The sequence below is a fragment of the Lactuca saligna genome, chromosome 2, assembly GCF_052625555.1.
Source record: "Lactuca saligna cultivar CGN05327 chromosome 2, ASM5262555v1, whole genome shotgun sequence".
Lineage (NCBI taxonomy): Eukaryota > Viridiplantae > Streptophyta > Magnoliopsida > Asterales > Asteraceae > Lactuca > Lactuca saligna.
This window is the reverse complement of record NC_136418.1, coordinates 111,526,212-111,550,034: the sequence shown is the minus strand read 5'-3', so window position 1 is coordinate 111,550,034 and position 23,823 is coordinate 111,526,212. Positions and strand designations below refer to the sequence as shown.

The window sequence follows — 23,823 nt, the reverse complement described above, 5'->3', positions numbered from 1 at the left end:
TTACATGGCAAGTAAAATAAAAGAGTGTTTTACGAGCATAGACTTTAAAGATATACTTATCCGAGTAAATTACAAGAATGGTCCCTATGACTTTATTCAAAATCTCAAATTTGGTCTACCGATTTGAATATATATCTCGATATGGTACATTTATATATTATATAGATAGTTAATCCGTTAAGCACTGTATTATTTATTAAGAACATAGTATACAAATTGAAGGAGTCAAGGTCTAAACTTTCTTTGAAATTCAGAAATTGTTCATAAAAAAACTACCCATCGATCGTAAGCAAAGTTTGACCGCTTCTAGGTTCCGGATATTGATCGTTGAATTGAATAGCAATTTTCAGCATATCCCCTTTATTCTGTCTTCATGTTTCACATTTCATCTTCTTTTCTTCAAATTTCAATTTCAATCATGTTCAATTATCTTATTAACTTAATTTATCAAGTTGTATATTTTTAAATATATAGTAAGCTGTACCATTAAAACAATCTTGTTAATATGTTTAAAATTAGACTTATTTTTATATTATCAATAATTGTTTTATGGTTAATCATTAAACGTAAACAAGTTGAATTGGAAGTATGTGTAATAAAACCAATAATACAACCACTAATGCTTATATTACAATTTGCAGTATTCATCGTTATCAGAATTTTCATGTAAAAAAACTAAAATAGCAATTATATCGGAAATCTATGCAATTTTCGTCAAAGAGATTCTCATGAAGCTCGTATGTTATGCTGGGGGGTGAGGAAAGTGTTGGCAGGATCTCAATTTTTGATACATAATGAGAAAGACGATACTGGTGATGATGAACAAATTGTGTTTATCTCACACATAAAACAAATCGTGCAATAAAGGTCAAATTTGGGGACGAAAGTGGGATTTTTTTCAAAATATGAAGCAAACATAAGATTTTAGGTAAACTAATAGGGACCATTATTATGACTTTCGTGGCTATAAATGAACGACTTCTGAAGACGTTTAGATGAACGAATTAAAACAACATCCGCGTAAAATAATGGAGTATCAAACGGCCTTCTTCCTCGTAGTATCTTGTCTTTTCCCAGTGGCCATCTATGCCTGCATCATTTCCAACCGGCGCAACTCACGGTTACCACCGGGACCTAAAGGTTTTCCGGTCATCGGAAACCTCTTAGAATTCGGTGACAAACCCCACCAATCACTTGCCATATTATCTAAACGTTATGGTCCTTTAATGTCACTGAAGCTCGGAAGCAATACGACCATAGTCATTTCATCTCCTGATATCACCAAAGAATTCTTTAACACACATGATGTAGCCTTCTTAAACCGATCAGCTCCTAAGGCTATCCAACTCGGAGATTATCATAAATACTCTATAGTTTGGATGGAGGCGGGAGATCAATGGAGAAAATTGAGAAGAATGACCAAGGAATATATGTTCTCTGTTCAACAACTAGACGCTAGTGAATTACTACGACGGGAGAAGGTATAAATTATATTGTTAAAAATAGAATAAAATAAAAATGATACATTGAAACTAATTATGTTCTCGAATTTATATATTCTAGGTACAAGAACTTGTCAACCATGTTAATCGATGTTGTATAGAGGAAAAACCTTTGAACGTTGGGGCATGTGCTTTCACAACGAGTCTCAACATCCTGTCCAACTTTATGTTTTCGATTGATCTTGCTGAATATGGTCCAAAATCAACACAACAATTCCAAGACTTAGTACTACAAGTGATGCAAGTTGGTGCAAAGCCAGGTCTACCTGACCTTTTTCCTATACTTCACTCGTTGGATCCACTAGGGTTAATATGGTCGGAAAGTGTTTATGCTAAGAAAATGTTGGCTATTTTCGATAAGATCATCAATGACAGGTTGAGAACTAGATCTAATGGCGTTTCAACCAAAAGCAATGATGTTTTAGACTTAATGCTTGACCAACAATCCAATTTTACTCAAAATGATATGAGACACTTACTTCTAGTAAGTAAAACCTTTTAATATTTATAAAATATTGTCTATAATAGCACATGCATTGATTAAGGTTTTGATTTACAGACACTATTTATAGCGGGAACGGACACTACATCAAGCACATTAGAATGGGCGATGTCGGAACTGATTCGTAACCCTGAGAAAATGAAAAAAGCGAGGTTGGAGGTCGATAAACTGATGCAAAACAACAACAATGGAAGCATACAAGAATCTGATATCTCTCAACTCACGTACCTACAAGCTGTGATTAAGGAAACTCTGAGACTTCATCCTCCAGCCCCTTTTCTTATCCCTCGCCAAGCCATACATGACGTTTCTATTCAAGGTTTCATTGTGCCTAAAAATGCACAAATTCTGTGTAACGTTTGGGCTATGGGTCGAGACCCAAATATATGGTCAGACACAAAAATGTTCATGCCTGAGAGGTTTTTGGACGTGAAGATTGACTATAAAGGCCAAGATTTTGAGCTTATTCCATTTGGTGCAGGAAGGAGAATGTGTCCGGGATTGAATCTTGCTAATAGAATGCTACACATAATATTGGCATCATTAATTCATAAGTTTGATTGGAAGGTTGTGGGAAATACGAGACCTAAAGATATTGATATGGGAGAAAAGTACGGGATCACATTGCAAAAGGATGAACCACTCATGGTTATCCCTATGAAGTTGTGACTGTAGTTGTGTTCTAGAATGAAAGTTGAAAAACATGTGTTGCTATACGTACTTTGATTTTGTTTGAAATCTTGTACTAATTTCTTTTATTTTGTTTAGAAATTATTTTATGTTCTTTTGTTGTTATTTGGAAAGAGAACTTCCATAACTAAGGTTTCGGACCAGCTTTCACACATCGACTAATCCCCTGCAGCAAACATGGGGTTATGTTTCATCCTTTGGAGTCACTGCAGACGAACCTCTATGGCCACAGAGACCGAGTAGTACTGGAATTTGAACATGGTTCAAAAAATTTATCAAAACATTTTACACTATAAATTTTTTTGTTAATGACATCAAAATGTAATTACTAATCAATGCAAGTTGTCACTATTTATCTTTATTAGAGACCAAAAAGATCATCACTAAATATTTACTGTTAAAAACCAAAAATGTCAATAATAAAGAAATCCTGAGAAAAGGCAAATGCTATGAACCTTTACAACATAACAAAAATAACCAAACAAATCATCCCAATTATAATATAAATTATTAAATGTAATTTAAAAAAAACATCCATACATTGTCCAATTTTTCAGAAAACATATATATATATATATATATATATATATATATATATATATATATATATATATATATATATATATATAGGTAAATATGAATTTAAAATAAATTCAATTGATCGATGTAATTGAGATAAACGTGAAAGTACTCATCATGAATTCCATTTTCTTATTTTGCTCTTCTCGATATTTGATCTACTTGTCTTGAAGTGGTAGTTGCTCTTCTTTAATTACCTTAATTGCCTAATCTAAAGCCTTTTGACCTTTCGTTTTCTAATTCTAGTTCGATTTGTAACTTTTATGTGGCTAAAACTTGTTTTGTCGAAATAGAACGCCAACCATCTAAATAACAATAACACACATTTTTATTTCCATGTAGAGTGTTGTCATCAAAAGTTAAAGTTAGAGAAAATACCATCTTTGATAAATTAGTACTCTTCAACTTTTGTCTACTCAAATACTACATACCAAACAAGAGTACATAAAAGTCATTATATTCTTAAATAGCAATGTACTTTTGCTGAAATTAAAAATTTCCAAAATAAATGGTAGTTTCTAGAATTTAGAATCACTGATAGCATTATATGTTACTACAAAAAGTGAAAAGTAAGTATACATAGTTTGAGTTCATAGTGAGATAAAATCTAAAATAAATGGTTATGCATTAGTGCTTAGATTAAATCATTAACAGGAAACATCGAGTTACCATGACATATTTTGTGTCCTCTCTATATATTTCTTTTACAAAAATCTAAAATAGGTTTATAATAGCTTATTTAGTATAGAAATAAATAAATAAAACTACACAAGTAACATTTAATAAGAGTCTATTAGCTAGCAATTACTATTACTAATGTGTTTTACTGAATCATGATGTTTTGAGTGAAAACATGTTAATGATTTTATTTTAAGAAGTCTTTTAGACTCAGTTTCTTACATATATTCACTTATGCATTATCAACAAACATTAATGTGCATCAAACAAAGGGGGAGGTGTTTACTTAACCACTCGAGACATAACGTCAAACACTGAGTGGGTATCTCCATAAAGCAATGTTTCTTTGCTTTTAAAAGGTTAAAGATAACATTATAGGTCACCATGATCACCGGTATCTTTCAATAAAATTAGAAAGAAAAGTATATGAAATAATTTTCCAGATAGAAGCCCATGTGTATAGATTCATGCATGTAAGATCTACATCAAAGTATCAAGAAATAAGACCAAAATCCTACCTATAAACAGTACCAAGATAGGAAAAAAAAATCATTTAACTATAAATTAGACAATTTTTCCCCTGTTTGAGCTCTAGATGATGTTTCAAAACATTGTTTCTACTGAGGATTTAGTGATATTGAATAGTTAAAGGAAAACGAAGATTCAAAGAAATAAGATAAAGATGTCAATTGCACACAACAATAAATAAGCCCATTAATTAGGAACGACATCAGATAACACGTGTTATGTACATCGCTAAAGAGACTAGTCACCGCTAATAGTGATATCACTAATGATAACAACCGGCAATCCGACGAACATCTGTTACAATTAATCATGACCTTACATTTCCCACAAGATCTAATGATTCGGGTTGATTCTCATGCATGTAATAGCGACGACATGGTGTGCGACGATGCTATTGTTATCCATCCGTGTCCCACTTAAGAAGCAATCTTGGCCCGACGTTATCGAGTAGATGCTACAACCAAAAATCACCAGAAATCTATTTTAAATGGGGGAGGGTTGTAACACAAGTAGTCGTTGAAGAATCGAATTGGACCTTCAAGGAGTCAAAAGGTTATGTTTTGGAGATAAAGGAGGCTCATGATGTGAGACATAAGAGCTCATGATGTGAGATGGGATGCATGAAGAATTTTGTGCCGGACTGAGCTCATGATGTAAGCAATAGGAGAACACGGTGTGGGGAACGTCGGAGTGCAAGCCTATGAACTTTTAGGGTCTCTCTCATTTTTAAGCTCCCTTAACTCTATTTTAGGGTTCATTTCTCAGCTTCCACCTCCCTCCAACCCAGAAAACCTTAACCCTCATCCATCTTGGTGGTTTTGGGTCCATCTTGGTGTTTTATTGGCTAGAAGAAGAAGAAGAAGAAGAAGAAGAAGAAGAAAAAGAAGAAGAAGAAGAAGAAGAAGAAGAAGAAGAAGAAGAAGAAGGTAATCTAGAATGTTGGTCCAACAAGGAGGCTTCATCATCATCATCTTATGCACATTGTGGACTATTGTAAGTGTTTAAGATTCAACCTTTATGTGTATAAGTTGCTAGATCTTGGTTGTTTGTCCCTTTTCCTTCATGATTATGATTGTTTGCATGGAGGAACTTTATATAGTTGGCAACGTTTTGGCCTTTAAGGGTCCCTTGAGCATAATACTTTATGGATCTGATGTTTAGTTGTGATTCATGAATCTTGCATGAGTTTAGGGCCATTTCTTGGTATTTTGATCTAAAGTGAGTTTAGCACATGCATGGGGCATGCATATTCATAATGTAATCATTTATGTTGACCTTTAAAGTTGTAACGACCAAAATTTCAACATAATTTAAACTTTTCGAAAACATCCCAATTCATTAAGTTAATACAAAAAGGTTTTCAATACATTTATTATCAGAGTATTCCCAGGTGCATATCATAAAATATAAACACGAGGAGCGGTACGATCACGCCTTTGCCTTGCCACGGTCTCCTGAAGAACCTGAAAAACATTAAACCATAACTGTAAGCCCGAAAGGTTAGTGAGATACCCCCAAAATACCAACCACATATACGCCCTTCCAGGCTACGACCTTCCGTTCCAAAACATATTGCCTTCCGGCCCATAACATATTGCCTTCGGGCCCATAGCATAAAAAGCATACATAACATAACAGAACATAGAACAGCCATGCATATCGGGTCTACTGTGTGACTGGTCCGCCGTATCGGGCCTTCAGTCCACCGGGTCCACCCTCCGAGTCTAGTCATATCCTTCAAGTCTACAGTGTGGTTGGTTCGACCGCACCGGGCCTTTAACCCACCTGGTCTACTCTCTGAGTCTACAGTATGACTGGTCCACCTGCATCGGGCCTTCAGTCAGCCTGGTCTACTCTCCGAGCCTCGGTACGTCTGTTCCGCCCTCGTGGGGCCTACAACCTATTCGGACCGCTCGCTGGGCCTTCGGAACAACCGGTCCGCCCTGGGTATCTTGGCCTACAGCACAAAGCAGGAGCCGCCTCAACCCAACTCCAGTCCAAACAACCATGTGCACATAACATACAATCATATAACAGTTCATAGTCAACAAACCGATCAAGTAGATCACATAACATATCATTACCCTAACCAGGTTACCGACCTAACCGGTCACTAGCATAGCATGAATCTACATATCGGGAAACCGACCTTAACCAGGTCTCTAGCATATACCATCCTAGCTTCCAGGAGGCAGACATATCAAAGTAATAACATAACAACAATATCCAAATCTCAATCCAATAAAGGGTCGGCCTTGGTGCCTTAGACCCTGTCGATATAGTGAGGATAACTCACCTCGCGAATGCCGATACTCTGAACGGAATAAGCAGACTCTCAAACTACCAACTCACCACAAATCCCGAACTAACCAACATAACAAGAGTAAGCATTAGGTCAAACATACTTCCACTTATCGGGCCAAGACCAAAGTCCAAATCTCACACAAGTCCAACATTGGCCCAATTTACCAAATTGGTCCCACCTCACCAAATGGGCCTAGATCCAATATCCATTACATTAATTGGGCCAAAAATACTCTATTCATAATTTCCAAACTTAGCCCAAACACCAACGGCCCACAAATGGCCCAACTCAAGAGGTCCAAAATTAAAGTCCACAGGAGGAGTACGCTGGGCGTTCCCTCCTTGGTACGTTGGGCGTACTGCAATGATCACCAAAAGAAAACGGGGCACTGGCCCGCTACGTGGGGCGTACTCGAAGGTTACGGGGGGTGTAACTGCGAGATTCCTTAAGTCTTTCTAACCTCTTAATGGCTTAAGCTCTTAAGCCCAAACTTCAGATCCATAGGTCAAATATGACTAAAATTCATAAAGTCTCATACTTTATCACTTGGGCCGTCCTTAAGCTCTTAATCCAAGGTCTTAATCAATTAAGACCTATATATCTCATACATGGAACAACTACAGTCCTTGGGACCTCTTTTTATCACTCAAGACCTCTCCAAAGGTCTGAAAGGACAGATAATCTTGACCAAATCGAAATATGCAACAAGGTGAGGACTTTTGGGACAAGAATGGTGACAAAGCTTCAAAATACATAGATCTATGCAATATGAAGGTCAAGCAAGAAGCTTTATACCTCAAATAAGCTCCAAAGGGTGGTATTTCTTCAGATCTATAAGCCCCACAAGTTCTTCATCTTCTTTGACAACTTCCCTTTTCTCCTTCAAGCCTTTCTTTTGCCAACAAGAGCTTTCCAAGGTCAAACACACCCGAGTATGGAGAGAATACGTGATCTAGGGTTTCTCTGAGGTTGAGGATGAGCATAAGGAGGCTGAGGGGTGAACCAACATGTTCCTTATATAGTGGCTGATCCTAAATTAGGGTTTGGAGTTTCTAGGAGTACGTTGGGCGTACCTCTAGTACGCTGGGCGTACTCACCCCTCCAACCCGCATCATTCACCCAATTACGCTGGGCGTACGTCCAACTTACGCTGGGCGTACCCAACCAGACTTCAAGATTAAAACCATGCATGCATGCCGTGAATGCATGGGACCATTTCCCTCTTATTCCACAAAGAACTTTAAACAATAATCATCTTCAAAACACCGCAACTCCTCTAATCTAAACCCACTCCCAAATAACTTTACATTCATACGAGGGTGATGAGAAGCTCAATACTTCTAACACATACACCATCCCGAAACCTTTTCGGATGAAACTCATTTCTCGAAAAAGGACCAAAATTACCCTTCCTCTTAAATCTCAGGGACTCATAATTAAAAACTTTAAGAACGGGGTGGTACAATTCTCCCCCACTTAAATTAGGCTTCGTCCTCGAAGCCTGCGACAACTCTACTCCGAAACTATCCCTACAATGCTCCACCTGGCACTCACCGGACCAGGCTACCCAAGACTCGACCATCGAAATCCGAAAACCAATTTTACCTTTCTTGCCGAAAGGATGAAACGAGCTTCAGCCCTAGAGCAACTCCCACGAGTTCTCCACCGCAATCTCATAACCGCACCAAACTGGCTCTAGTGTCCTCGGGTTAGGAAAACCCCGATACACTGCTAACACTTCCAAACACCCTTCCGGATGCATTTTCACCACATAAACAAATCTATCTGAAATTATGAAATTTTCATCCATGCATTCCTGTCAAGCCTCAGCAACCATCCCGCTCGGATGTGCTCCCATACCACTGCTGCAATCTCGCTGCTCAATGACCATAATTGGACCACTCCCATCATAACTCTGCGCTGCTACTTCCACTTCCATGGATTTACATTCCCTTAGCATGACCGCTAACCATGCGACATACATGTCCTGAACCTACTTGGAAGGACTCTCGAGTCCATGCACCACCTCCACTAATCACAATCAATACTCGGGGCCAGACCTTCTAATGCTAACACATCACAACATACCCAACCCATTTCCTCGAACCGATCCGATAATATATGCAGAGTCTTCAGCATGACTGGGCCACCTCACCAGGTCTTCAGTCAATCTGGACCACTCTCAAAACCTTCAACCAATCTGGGCCGCCCTCCAGGGCCTTCAGTCTGGCTGGACCGTCCCCCGAGCCTTCGGCCTGACTGGTACGCCTACCGACCTTCAGTCTATCCGGACCGTTCAACTAGCATTCATCATTCCGAGTTGTGTTACAAAAGTCCTATTTATCTTGTAAAAGAATTAGAGTTGAAGAATTGATGGCTTTAGGACTTAAAATTAGAGTTTTAGCCTAGAGCTGTTCTCATGACGTGAGAAACAAGGTCTCACGATGTGAGGAGCATTGGTCACATTTCTAATGAGCCTATTGGGTCTCATGACGTGAGGATAGGATGCTTACGTCGTGGAGCAGCTCAGGTGTTTTCTTTGGACAGAGTTGTCGAGGTTGATTCAGAATGAGTTGGGATCTGATCAAGTGAGATCTCAAGACGTGACTAGGGACTAGTCACGACATGAGATGTGGTTCTAGGCTTTTGTCCTTGTTAGGACCTAGCTTTCTGGAATCCAACTATGGGTAGTGGATCAATTATTAATTTGGTATTATTGATGTTGTTAGCGAGTGGCTTTTCTGGAATGGTAGTCCGAGCTATTATTTGAGATACTCAGAATATTGAGGTAAGTTTCCTCTTTATGTTTAACAGGTCGAAGGAACAATTTTGGCCCATGGTTTGTTATCATTATGCTAGTTGTTTGTGTAACTCTTGCATGTGTTATGTGTTTTATGTGTACTGGGCGGAGCCTGATGCTAGAAGGAGCCTCATGATTATATTGTATGCTATTTATTTTCGTTATGCACATTTATATTTATGATATTTACCTGTGTTTATGTGTTTGCATGTTTAACGGGCTGGGCCCGTTGCCAGGCCGGGGCCTGATGACCGGTATATCTGTTTACCGAGAGGGGCTCGATGTCAGGCGGGGCCTATTATATGTTATTTTATGTATGATATTTGGTATTTTTGGAAATTCACTAAGCTTTGTGCTTATGGTGTAGTGTTTATGGTTTCAAGTACTTTTGATACAGAACTGAAGGGCTCGTTTGAACTGTAGTACATTCACCCAAATTTCTGCAACTTTATGATTTTGGGATTTTACTCTGATAACTGTGTATACATTAATAGACTTTTGAATGATTGGTAGTACTAAATGTTGTTTTATGGTTGAATTAAAAATGAAATCTTTACCTTGACATTTTGGGATGCTACAAGTTTCTATCAGAACCTTGGTTTGAGGGATTCAGGGATAATCTGGGTGTGCCTAAAATCAAATCGATGAATTGGTAATCATTCAAAATGAAAAGAAATGTTTCTAAAAATATTTTTATAAGAAAAAGGGGATGTGATGCGTGCAATCGGCCGAGCTCAAGTAAGTGATTCCCAAAATACCCATACATGTTTGTAATAAATATATGTTATAAGATTTGCACACTAGAATAGGGCTAAGGATCTGCTTAGGATATCATGTTAGGAAAGATGCATTTGTATTCCTGTTGTTGAGCTTTATAAGTGCATGCTAGTATGGATTTTAGATGATTGGATTGAATGTCTTGATTAGTTAGTATGCTGGTTAGATTTTCTAGTGCCCGAATGTTGCTTGCTTTGTGCTTTGTGGAACTCATACTGATGTGAGCTAATTATTTCATGAATAAGATAAGTTACATGTTGAAACAGTTAAGTAACGTCAAAGTGATGGATTAGACCCTATTGTGCAGTTATTGTCCGAGTCCTACCATAGTAGGGATAAATATTTTACTCAAAGGACTATCTAAGCTTTGTTATATGTGATTGTATTCATGAAGTAGTTAGCTAATGTTAGTGGGAGTTCTTCAGCAGCTGATGTTAATGTTATGATATGGAACCTAAGAGAGTCTAGGAAGTGTTTTAGTAGGTTGGTTGCGCTATCTAGCGAGTATTTATTGTTTCAGTTTGGGAAGGTGACTTAGAGGATTCAGGATAATTCTTGAGGAAAGTATGGATTGGTTTGGAAGGTAGTATTAGGACCATATCACAAAAGCACAACATCCGTACTCGAATCAAGGAGAGTCACGAAGTGTTCAGGAATCCTGTGGGACGATCCCGTTATGTTTTCAATAAAACCAAGTGGGGCAGGATTAGTCATGTCAGCAGAGATTGTACCCATGGGACGATCCCGTTATATTTTCACTAAAACCAAGTGGGCCACAAAAAGCCGATTGTCTGGAGTTGATGAGGGGAATCGGGAGGGCACTTGCTCCAGCCACTTTGAGGTTTACTGATGGATACGAGAGCATGGTGGAGGTTCCTGCGGTGAGGAGCCGAGTATTGCGGTCACATATCGAGGGGATCCAATTCAATCTATTTTTGTCGTAGGTGTGCATTCCACACTTTCCTTCATGTTTTTATTAATTATATTCATGATTTTATGCTTATTTATGAGGCCCTATGTGTGGTTTATATAAGTCTTCGCCTGACTTTATAGTTATCCTTCAATATGGTCTAGACGTTTTATCTTGAAAATTTTAGTATACTATTTTGCATACCGAGAGCCGTGTTCAGCGGAAGTTTAGGTGAGCCATTAGATCAATCTTAAGTGAGAAGATATCAGCAACCGATTCGATCTTTGATAGTTTTAGCCAGTGTTGTAAAACTTGCCGAGTTGGCCAATTACTCGGCTGAGAACTTCCTACTTGACCATTTACTGAGGCGGGTTACAGAATCCAAGTACTTCGTGATTACCCCTTTAGTGAAGTGAGCAGTGTTCTAAAACTCATCCAACTCGGTGCTTAATATGTATAATATACTTAATGATTATTATTTAACATACACATATGTGATTATTACTTCATATATATCTTAAATTTTCAATAATTATTCATGAAGTGAGATCATTGTGTGTGTTTCAGTTTTTATGTATTCACATGTATCAATTTTTTTTATATATTTCAATCAGCTTATGATTTTAACATATGATTTTCACATATATCTAATTTTCCTAAAGATATTTCTACACAAATTATAGAATCAAAGTACTCCCCGATTACTCTTGGTTAATCCTGAGTACTCACTAATCGGCATTCGGCCGAATAGGTACCGAGTAGCAAGTTCTACAACCTTTGTTTCAACAAGGATTCAAGGAATTCGAGAGGTAGGTAAGTTAGGTTCTACTTTAGGGTATGTAGGGTTTCTTCGTGGATCCAAGGAAATAAAAATGGGTTTGATCATGGGTGTATGATCGATAGTTGCCAAGTTCATACATTGTTTTGTGGTTAGTGACAGGTTCACTTGGAATTGTCCCAAGTGCCATCCGATCGTGGAATCGGTTGCCTACTCCTTTCTATAATTGTAATATTGTTCTTTGTTATCTCATAAGTCTCCAAGAATTTTTTGTGAGGTCAATAGAAAGTACTTGGGATAGTAGAGCTCGTTGATATTTCAGTAAAGTTTCATCCGGATTTAGAATGCATGTGATCGTGAAAATTGGCTAGTAATGGAATGCTAGTTCTTGTAAGTTCAAGTTGTTGACATTTTGAATTGTAAGGTTGCAAAATCGATTGGAAATCTATCAAATCTTGTGGATTGGGAGAGTGTAGTCGAATCCAAGTGGCAGAGAATTTTTTGGTCTAGGGGATTGCATAAGAATGGCTGTAAAGGTTTCTTTACACATCTGTAGTGGCTCATGGTGTATGTGGATGGATCTAGAGTGCGGGTCGTGTTAGATCCACTTCTCCTATTCTAGTCTGATTAAGGGTTTAGGGTTTGAAGCATAATCCAGACACCTGATTAGGGTGTAGTCAGATGTGGGATTGACTAAGGATGGTTATGGTTGGAATGGCAGCTGAGATGTAAGACTATGGGCAGTAACCATGATGGTAAGGGAGTGTTGTAAGAATGTGGGTGGCCATATAAATCACTAGATTGGAAGATAGAATAGGAGTGTCGTAAGAATGGGGGTGACCATAGCATTCATAGGTTGGTACGTAGTATGGTAGTGCTGTAAGACTGTGTGGTGAACGGTAGCATTCTCTTGGTTATCAAGCAGCTGTGTGGGCTTGGTATATCCATGATTGGCCTATAGTTCTACTAGGTAGGATTAGACCACGGTAGAACATGTCATGAGACTATGGGAAGGGTACAACATTCGTGGAATTAAAGAAGGTTGTGGGTCGTATGAGGCCGGTTGTGATATATGACCACAATTGGGCATGTACCATTCATTAGTACCAAGTGGATTTGGTTACGTTAGGTTGATGGTTGGTTTGGTCCGGTTGGATCCGGAGGACTATTGGATCTCTAATAACAGGCAAGCTAGAACAACTCATGCTCGATAATACGCTTGTTTGGAGGTCGCGTTGTGCTACTGTGTGAGGCAATCAGACTCAACAATCGGTTGAAAATCCGGTATATTGGTTAATTAGTAGCTAAGTTTGAGACAAGGGAGGTCTTGATTGTGTCTAGAATGTAATTGTGGGGTAACAAAATGAGCCTGAGGTGGTACTAGTGATTGGGATGTATGTTTGTAGTCGCTTGTAATTAAGTGAATATGTTAAGTCACTTGCTGCATGTTTAAAATAATCTCAAAGTAATTCATTTGATCCTAGTGTGGACATCTCGTCCGACTCTAACCATTGTAGGGATGAATCTTTTAATCGAAGATTTATCTAAGCCTTTTATCAAGTGCACACTTTTTGGTACCGAGAAATGGCTAGTGATTCTGTTTTCAGTGGGAAACAACAAGATAATTAATGGTTGGAAGTGTGATGATCGGATGGAATTCAAAGTGGAGTTGAAGTGGTTGTGATTTAGAGTGGGTTGTTTTTTGGGGAGTGAGACTGGGTATTGGGATTTCGGACTTCAAACAAAGTAGTATGGGTTATTCTCCAGTGGTTAGTCCAAGTTGGTTAAGGATTCGTTGGTCGTATGTATTTGACAGCACTACTAAGTTTGGGTTCGGTTGTAACATGGGAATGTTGTTATATGCTTTAATTGTTTCATCAGTTTGTATCGTAGTTGTAGATGGACAGTTTAAGCTATCTAGGGTGGCAAAAAGTTACTAAGGAGCATTTTCAAGGCTAAAATATTATTTAAATGGGGGAGAGTTGTAACACATCTTTTCCTGGACGAAACAAATTCGTGCTTTAATGAGTCAAAAGGTTGCGTTTTGGAGAAAAGGTAGCCTCACGACTTTACACAAAAGGTCATCATGACGTGAGATGTGATGCATGAAGAATTATGTTCGGGACTGAGCTTTTGATGTGAGCAATAGGAGATTACGACGTAGGGAGTGCTACAACCCAAACCCATGAAATTTTAGGGTTTCCCAAGTATTTAAACACCCTTAATTCGGTTTTAGGGTTCATTTCTCAAACTCCACCTCCCTCCAACCAAAAAAAACTTAACCTGAATCCCTCTTGGTTATTTTGGGTCCATCTTGGTGTTTTACTAGATATAAGAAGAAGAAGAAGGTGTTCTATAGTGTTGGTCCAACAAGGAGGCTTCATCATCATCCTTGTGTGCACGTTCTGGACCATTGTAAGTGCCCAAGATTCTACTTTTATTAGTTTAAGTTGCTAGATCAAGGGTTTTGACCCTTTTCCTTCATGTTTATGAAATTTTGATTAAAGGATATGGATAAAGTTGTCAACTTTATGGCCTTTAAGGGTCCTTTGGGCATCATACCTTATGGATCTGAAGTTTAGTTGTGAATTATGAATCGATGAAGGACTTAAAAATTAGATTTTAGCCTCAGATTGTTCTCATGACATGAGACATAAGGTCTCATGACGTGAGGAGCGTTGGTCTTGTTTCTAATGATCTTGATAGGGCTCATGAAGTAAGTATAGGCTATGCACATCATAAGGCCAGCTCAGGTGTTATTTTTGGACTGAGTTGGCTTTGTTGATTCGGGATGAGATGGGATCTGATCGAGTGAGCACTAAAAACGTGACTACGAACTGGTCATGAAGTGAGATGTGGTTTTAGGCTTTAGGGACTTGTTAGGTCCTAACTTTCTGTTTTTAGGCCTTCTTCTGCCTGGGCCGGTTTGGAGCTTTGGGAATCTTTTAGGAATTTAGCCCTTCTTGGATTAGGCCCATGATGGGTTTTGGCTCAATTAGAAAGTTGGGCCATATTGGATTATTGATGATTTTAGTTTGGGCCTCGAATTTTGGGCCAAGTAAGGAAAGGGTAAAATGTAATTTTACCTTGAATGTTGTACAATCAGACTTGGATTCCAACTATAGGTTGTGGATTGATTATTAATTTGGTATTATTGATAATGTTAGCATGGGTTTTTTTTTCCAGATTTGCAGTCTAAGCTTTTATTTTAGATATCCAATAACTTGAGGTGAGTTTCCTCAATATATTTAGGAGATCGAAGGCACCAATGCTGGCCCATGGTATGTTATTACTATGCTAGTTGTGTCACACCCCCAAACCAGAACGGTGGAAACGTTCGAGGGCGGAGGACGTCATATTCAGTATCATAACAGTTCATAGAAAGGAAAGTACACACCACCGTATATATTAATGTTTCCAAGATGTTTACATAGTTGTATTCATTACATGTTCAAAAGATAAATGCATAAACATCATTCAAAAGAAGTAATTAACGCCAGCGCGTTAATCCAAAAAGTTGATTCCAAAACCTGCTTAGCGGTTCCCTGAGAATACAAGTTAATTCAAAGAAAAAGTGTCAACAATTAAGTTGGTGAGTTCGTAAGTAGTTTAGAAAAATTGGATGCCATTCCAATATGGGTGTATGTTTTCCAGAAAACTCAGTATTTCCAGTGTGAAGAGTTATGACTTGTTGTGTTGAAAATGAATGTATTAGACCCAGAAAATCCCATATATTACCAAATGGTTGTGATATGAGTTGTTGTGTTTTCCAAGAAAATCCCTTATTTTCCTATAAAAGTATGAAATGCATATGAATGTTCGTGTTATAAGTTGTAAATAATCGCACCAGGAAAATCCCTTATCTTCCAATTAGTTGTTTGGTTTGTATACAGGAAAAACCCTTTTTTTTTCCTAACATGGCTGGCAGTCTCTAAGACCGAAAGTTGCAAGAAAACGACATTCTTAAAAGTTGTATCATAGTTTTATATAATAAATCTATACGAAGATCGCATTTGTTAGATGAAGAATAGTTTTAACAGTTACTCGTTCATAAAAGCATAATACCATAATAGTTGTATATCCGATGAGTTTTATAACCATACTAAACATAATATGCCTGTAACGACGTTCTTCAGGCGTCGCAGCGTTATGACAACTTTCACCCCAAAGGACGGACTGTAGCTAACAGTCAGGGCGCGGGATCATGACTTTCCGTATAGATCTATACACATTTGACACGTTCCCCGAACGAGAGACTCTGGTTATAGACAGTACTTGCAGCATTACGTTCTAATTAAAGAAAAGTAACGTTTGAAGATATACACGTCTCAGGGATTCTCAACTAAGCCTGTATTAAAGTGATAGTTTTTGTACGCGAAGTTTATCCTTTTTCACAATGTTTAACAAAGCATAAATCATAAGTTTTTAGAATGTATAAAACGACTTAACCATGAAAAGTACTTTGAAATCATTATATACTTTGCATAAGTCTAATGCACACAAAGTATGACAAGAGTTTTCCATAATAGTAATGAGTTCCAAGTGATTTGTTCGTTAAACAAGCGAAGTGAAACTTTATAAAATACACGATAATAACCGTATGTTTACTTGTATTCCCCCCTAAAAGAGTATAAAAGTATTTAAAATGTATTTAAAGTGTGTTTGAAAGGGGTATGAACTCACTTGAAAGTTTGAAGATAGCAAGATGGAAAACCGGGTAGAGTTTCGTCTCGGGAAACGGATTTTCCACGGGTTTCTCGAGAGTAAAATCGACCTTCGGGACTTGCACAAAATGACAAGGGCTTCGGGGTAGTGCGAGCATGGAAAACAAGGCAAAACGAAAGAAAAGAGAGAGAGAATGAGCAATTTTCCAGGAACCCTCGCATCCCATTTATAGGGGGCTGGAACCGCCTCGTACGCGGGGCGTATGCGTACGTCACGCGTGACCGAGTCCTCGACTGCATCGCGCTTCAGACGGAATAGGGGGGGTAGGCTCGCATAAGGGCGACGTGGACGATCCGAGGACGTGGCCTCGAGTACGCTGGGCGTATGCGCGTGACTCAGGCTTCGGATAATACCGAATTTTTGGATAAAAATATATATTAATTATTTATCAAACTTCAAAAATTCATATCTCCTTCATACGAACTCCGTTTTCGATGTTCTTTATATCCACGCATAGGTGAGACTATGATCTACAACTTTCGTTTAGATTCCGTCGGCAAATTCCGAAATTATTTTTATTACTTATTTATTAAAATGACGTGATTAAGAAATTTCTTTAAAAATTCATAACTTTTTCATACAATGTCCGATTTGAGCGTTCTTTTTATGCACGTTTGTAGTTTAACGATATCTATGACTTTCATTTAGACACCTAAGGTCAAAAAGTGTTTTATTGAAACTTTGCGTTTTTACGTAACTTCGTATTGCCGGTTTTTGTCGGAAAACTTAGGATGGTCATAACTTCTTCGTTATAACTCGGATTTTTGTGTTATTTATATGTTTGGAAACCTTAAGACGATACCTACCACATAGCGTACTTCAAACAGAGCTTTTGAATACTTCATTTTTCGATGATATTCTAATCCCTTTTTCAAAGAGGTTACAAGACTCGATCTTAGATGACTTGAAATGACGGGTTGTTACAAGTTGTCTAAGTGACTATTGCTTGTGTTATGTGCTTTACATGTACTGATTGGGCCTCGATGTGAGGACGTGCGTTATGATTATATTGTATGCTATTTATCTTTCTTACTTGTATGTATCATTATGATATTTTCTTGTGTTTATGTGTTTGCATGTTTTGCAAGCTGGGCCCACTACCAGGCTGGGCTTGAGGACTGACAGATCTTATTACCGAGATGGTCTTGATGTTGTGCGGGTGCTGATGACAGGTGGGGCCTAGTATATGTTTCTTATGTATGATTTATCATATTTTGGGGAACTCAATAAGCTTCGTGCTTACCATTTATTGTTTATGGTTTCAAATACTTCATGTATAAAAGGGAAGGGCCCGTTGTGACTGCATTGCATCCACCCATATTTCCACAACTTTATGATTTTGGGATTTTACTCTGATAGTTGATTTTACTTTAATAGACATTTAAATGATTGGTAATACTAAATGGTGTTTTATGGTTGAATTAGAAATGTAAATTTTACCTTGAAATTTTGGGATGTAACAAGTTGGTATTATAGCCATGGTTCGAGGGATTCGGGCATACTCTCGAGTGCGCCTGAACCCAAACTGAGGAATTGGTAATCTTTCTAAATGAAAAAAAAATTATAAAAAGATTTTTATAAGAAAAAGGGGGGTGTGATGTATGTAATCAGCCGAGCTCAAGTAAGTGATTACCAAAATACCCATACATGTTTGTTGTAATTATATGTGATGAGATTTGCATCCTAGAATATGGATAAGGTTTTGCTTAGGATTTCATGTTAGGAGAGACGCCTTTTTATGTATATCGTTGAGCTTTAGAATTGCATGCTAGTATAGATTTTAGATGATCAGATTGAATGGATTGATTAGATAGTATGTTGGTTTGACTTTCCAGTTCCCAAATGTTGCTTGCTTTGTGCTTTGTGGGACTCATACTGATGTGATCTAAATATTTCATGAATATGCTAAGTTACATGATGCAATGGTTAAATAATCTCAAACTGATGGATTTGACCCTATTGTGCAACTCTTAACTGATTCCAACCGTAGTTGGGATGAATCTTTTATTCAAAGGACTATCTAATCTTTGTTGAATGTGATTGTATTCGTGAAGTAGTTAGCTGAGGTTAGTGGGAGTTCTTCAGCAACTGATGGCATAATGACGATGAGGAAACTATGAGAGCATTGAAAGTGTTTTAGTAGGTTGGATGCGCCGTCTAGCGAGTATTTGGAGTATCAGTTTGGGAAGGTGACTTAGTGGATTCAAGATGATTTTTGAGTAATGTATGGATAGGTTAGGAAGGTAGTATTGTGCCCATACCACTAAAGCACAACATCCATATTCGAATCGATGAAAGGCACGAATAGTCTAGGAATCCTGTCGGATGAGGATTCATGGTTATGTTCTTATCATTTGCATGATTATTTTGAGAATGGTGATGAGTCCTCAGAGGGAGGTTCTAGTTCTGGTTCAGACTACGACTCAGGTGCAGGTGCTGAGCCGATTGATGAGTGGATATGAGAGTTTATCTTGTTGGAGATTACCCATTGTATTTTAGAGCAGACTCATATGATCTTTCGTAGGGTCAAGGAGGGAATTAAGGAGATTTTGGATGAGCGTCTGGATACGTTCCTGTAATGCTAGCATATTTGAGCTAATCAATTTGGAGATAATAAGCATCAAAAATGAGTTTTTTTAATAGAAGAGTATTTAGAATAAACAATCTTAACTAAGTTATAGTATATGTCACAAGGGTTTCGTAGGTATAAACAACACTGACATCCGAGTTATAACGAAGAAGTTATGACCCGTCGTAGTTTTACGGCTAAACCTACACGACACCGCGTAACGTAAAAACTGAATTTTTGATAAATTACTTTTTAGCCTTAGCAATGTAAATGAGAGTTGTAGTATCTCGTAAACCGAGAACGTACATAAAAAGAATGTCCAAATCTGACTTCGTATGAGGTAGTTATGATTTTTATAAGATTTAGCATAGTAGTGCACAGCCTGAGATTCAAATTTTAGATCGAGCAATATTTAGCTGACACAACCTAAGTAAAAATTGAATATCTCATTATTAGGATCTAAAAGATAATAATAAAGTGAAAAATTGAGTCCGTATGTAGAAGTTATGAATTTTACACCGTCGTGAATAGTGTAATATTCTCATAAGGATGTCACAGTTTGTATCAGAGCACCTGAATGGACACAAGCACTAGCCTATTTTAGGAAAGACGGCTAAAATGATTTTATGTGCTAAATTATTTACAATATGCATTATATGATCGGATCTATGGTCTGGTTTTAATCAGATTTCGAAATTTTAAGTGTTATGATTTCTAAACGTTTAATTACGGTATTAGAACTGACATATAACTTTTCAGAGTGATAAGAAGATTTATATATCAATTGTTAATAAAATCTTTCTATTCTCTTCATTACACACCGAACGTCTGATTTGGTGTATAGATCGAAATTGAAAGAACCTAAAGCGGAAACGCCAATGGGAATGTTAATCAACAACCAATGATTGAGCATGCACCAGAAGTAGCGACTGCACCTGAGCTAACCACTATGGAAGGAGTGCAAGCAATGATCCAAATGATGTTGGATCGGTAGACTTAGGAAACTAGATGCTTACTTCATTAGAATAGGGACGAGCCTACTATACCAGTTGAACAACTCGAGCTGAATATTAAGAAATCTGATGAAGGGGACTATAGTCAGACTATGAGGTAAACTGAGCCCCAAATGGTTAGGAAAAATGACCTAGACAAAAGGATTGATAAGGATGGGTACATGTAGAAGAACTTCTTGGTTGCCTAGACAGCAAGTCTTTCTGGAAGACCGAAGCTTGTAGAGATCATGGACCGGATCTCCGAGATGGAAATGGTATTTGAAATCTTCAACTACAGCGATAAGTAAAAGATTGTCTTTGCAGTTAGACAAGTAAAGAATAGAGTTTTATGTTGGTGGAAATTGTTAACAGATACAATGCCATGGTTAAAAGCCCTGATGATGTCTTGGGAAGCATTCATGGAGCCGTTGAAAATGCAATATTGCTAAAAAATAGATCTGATAGACCTAAACAATGAGTTTTCGAACCTAAAGAATGGGAAGATGAGTGTTGATGAGTATGCCATCGCATTCACCGACAAGATGAAGCTATTTCCCTACTTGGTTCCAAGATAAATAGGTTTGCTAACAGATTCCTAGTAGACTTTGGTGCAATAGTGAAAATGAAAACTACCTTAAATACAGCCGTTAGAGCATCTAAGAATGTGGAGATCCAACTTGGGGATAAGAGTTTAGAAAGACCTGAGGTAGGCGAGAAGAGGAAGTCTGAGGGATCCTAAAGACCAAAAATAAAAATAGGTTCCTGAAGTCTGACCCCAACAACAAGAGGTCTGAGGATAGTAATGAAGAAAGCTTGTGAGACAAATGCAGAAGATAACACACTCGAAGATGTCCTAAAGAGGCGAACTAATTCAAATACAGGAGTAATGGTCACTATGACCATGAATGCATAACCCAGAGAGAATTCTGCTTTAAGTGTGGTGTTGAAGGAAACTTCAAGCAGGACTGCCCGAATAGGGAAGGGGTAACGAAGCCAAATGTTCCGCCAAAGCTAAAGCAAAGGGCATTCCAAATGATCCTTGACAAAGCAGGTGATGATGTGAGGAATCAAGGATGAGGACTTCATATCCAAAGTTCAAGATATGAAGTAGCCATAGTAACATGTGGTGTAGCCTGTTAGAGGCATGGTATAGGTTAAACATGAACGTGTATGTATTCATTTCAATAAATAATATAAAGCTTCATTACGTTATCTAATGTGTTATATGATTATGTGAAATTCTTATACGGTGACTTGGAGGACTGCGAGTCTATACTTAGGACGAGTATGAGTACGTGTGAATGGCAGTAGCAGCCTACACTACCGGAAGCACATGACTCGCACTTGGATACAGGAAAGTCACAACGTTACCAAGGCGATAGTAATGGATTCTATTTTATACATGTATGTGATGACCATTGTTTCAATAATGACTAAGAAGGTGATTATTATTCCGACCCTAATGGTCATATCACATCGAGTCCGACTAAGATGAGTATGTTACATGGTTGTAACACCATATTTTTCAAAACAAAATTTTCATTTTTAAAACATACTTTCATTCATAAATTAATATCAAATATAATGTATCTAATGTCATCATAGTAAAAACATGTCCTAAAGATCACATAAACAAAAACTCCTCGAGTTTTTACTGATCATGTCGGCGCCTTCCCGCGATCATCACTGGTACGTGAAACACATCCACAAAACACTGTAAGCAAAAATATTCAGTGAGTTCACCAAAATACCACATAGAAACATATCAACCACTCAAGGCTGTAAGTTTGATAAGCCTATGGTCGAATATCTCTGTGGGACCCTCTTGGCCCCATAACTCTATGGACCCACTGGTCCTAACACTGTAAACTCTGAATCATGCACATTACATATCACATAGAATCAAACTTTACCCTCGAAGTCTCGCTCTACAAGTAACTTTGGGTACTGCTCACGCATCTCGATCTCCGGTTCCCACGTCAGTTCGGACCCTTTCCGATGTTGCCACTGAACCTACATCAATGAAACCTCAATGTTTCTCAAAACCTTGATCCTTTGATCCCGTATCGTAATTGGCCTTTCGACATAATTTAGGCTCACATCCACCTCAATATCCTCCAATGGTACCAATGTCGATTCATCGACAATACACTTTCTCAACTGAGACACATGGAAAGTATCATGATCTATCCCAACTCCGCAGGTAACTCCAAACGATACGCTACGATGCCTACCCTTGTGATCACCCTGAATGGACCAATATACCGAGGCCCCAACTTGCCTCTCTTCCAGAACCGAATCCCACCTTTCCTAGGTGAAATCTTCAGGAGAACGAAATCACCAACTTGGAACTCAAGCTCTAAGTGACGCTTATCCATGTAGCTCTTCTGATGACTCCGAGCCGTTAGCAACCTCTGTCTTACGTGTTGAATCTGCTCAGTAGTCTCAAGCACTATCTTCGTACTACCCATCACCCGCTTCCATACCTCTCCCCAACAAATGGGAGTCCGACACCTGCTTCCATACAGCAGCTCAAAGGGAGGTATACCAATACTCGAATGATGACTCTTGTTATAAGAAAAATCAGCCAAAGGTAGATATGTGTCCTAACTCCCTCCAAAATCCAATACACATGCACGAAGCATGTCCTCAAGCGTCTGGATAGTCCGCTCACTCTGACCGTTAGTCTGAGGGTGCTAAGCAGTGCTGAAATCCAATCTTGTACCCAAATCCTCATGAAACTTCTTCCAAAACCTAGAAGTGACACGCACATCTCTATCGGAAACAATCGAGATCATCACCCCATGCCGTGACACCACCTCTCTCACATATGCCTTTGCCAACTTCTCTGTAGAAGAACTCTCACTGATGGCAAGGAAGTGAGCGCTATTCGTCAACTGATCTACAATCACCCAGATTGCATCAACTCCTTTTGATATTCTTGGTAAGTTGGTGATAAAATCCATAGTAATTTGTTCCCACATCCACTGGGGAACCTCAAGTGGCTGCAACTTTCCATGCGGCCATTGGTGCTCAGCCTTAACCCGGCTACAGGTCAAGCAACTCTCTACGACCCACACAACATCCCTCTGCATGCAAGGCCACCAATAATCTCTCTTTAGATCCAAATACATCTTAGTGGCCCCGGGATGGATCAAAAATCTTGATTTATGCGCCTCCTCCATCAGAATACCACGTGCTCCGTCTATAAAAGGCACCCATACCCGACCATAAAAAGTCATAAGCCCACGATTATCAGTCAAAAAGTCAGATATCTGCCTAATCACACACTCCTTCTTCTGGTTCTCTGGCCTCATGGCCTCTGCCTGGGCCTCTCGGTTGGTATCTAACACTGGGGTGATCACTATCATCCTCATACACGTATCTCGTATCGGGGCACTTTTTGCCCTACGACTAAGAGCATCGGCCACCACATTCGCCTTGCCCGGGTGGTACACGATCTCACAATCATAATCCTTCAGCACATC

General features: G+C 38.5%; 1 protein-coding gene across 1 annotated transcript; it reads left to right on the top strand.

The window, feature by feature from the left end:
• The first annotated feature begins 985 nt into the window (after positions 1 to 985).
• LOC145031371 (cytochrome P450 76T24-like) lies at positions 986 to 2,788 on the top strand. Its single transcript, XM_078979910.1, has 3 exons — positions 986 to 1,481; positions 1,564 to 1,986; positions 2,062 to 2,788. Exons 1-3 carry the CDS (start codon positions 996 to 998, stop codon positions 2,671 to 2,673), a joined length of 1,521 nt encoding a protein of 506 aa, XP_078836036.1. The 5' UTR covers positions 986 to 995; the 3' UTR covers positions 2,674 to 2,788.
• Positions 2,789 to 23,823: the final 21,035 nt, after the last annotated feature.

Coding starts and splice junctions, on each gene's coding strand:
- LOC145031371 (XM_078979910.1), top strand. CDS start 996: ATGAACGAATTAAAACAACATCCGCGTAAAATAATGGAGTATCAAACG. Junction 1,482..1,563: donor AATTACTACGACGGGAGAAG/GTATAAATTATA, acceptor TATATATTCTAG/GTACAAGAACTTGTCAACCA. Junction 1,987..2,061: donor ATATGAGACACTTACTTCTA/GTAAGTAAAACC, acceptor TTTGATTTACAG/ACACTATTTATAGCGGGAAC.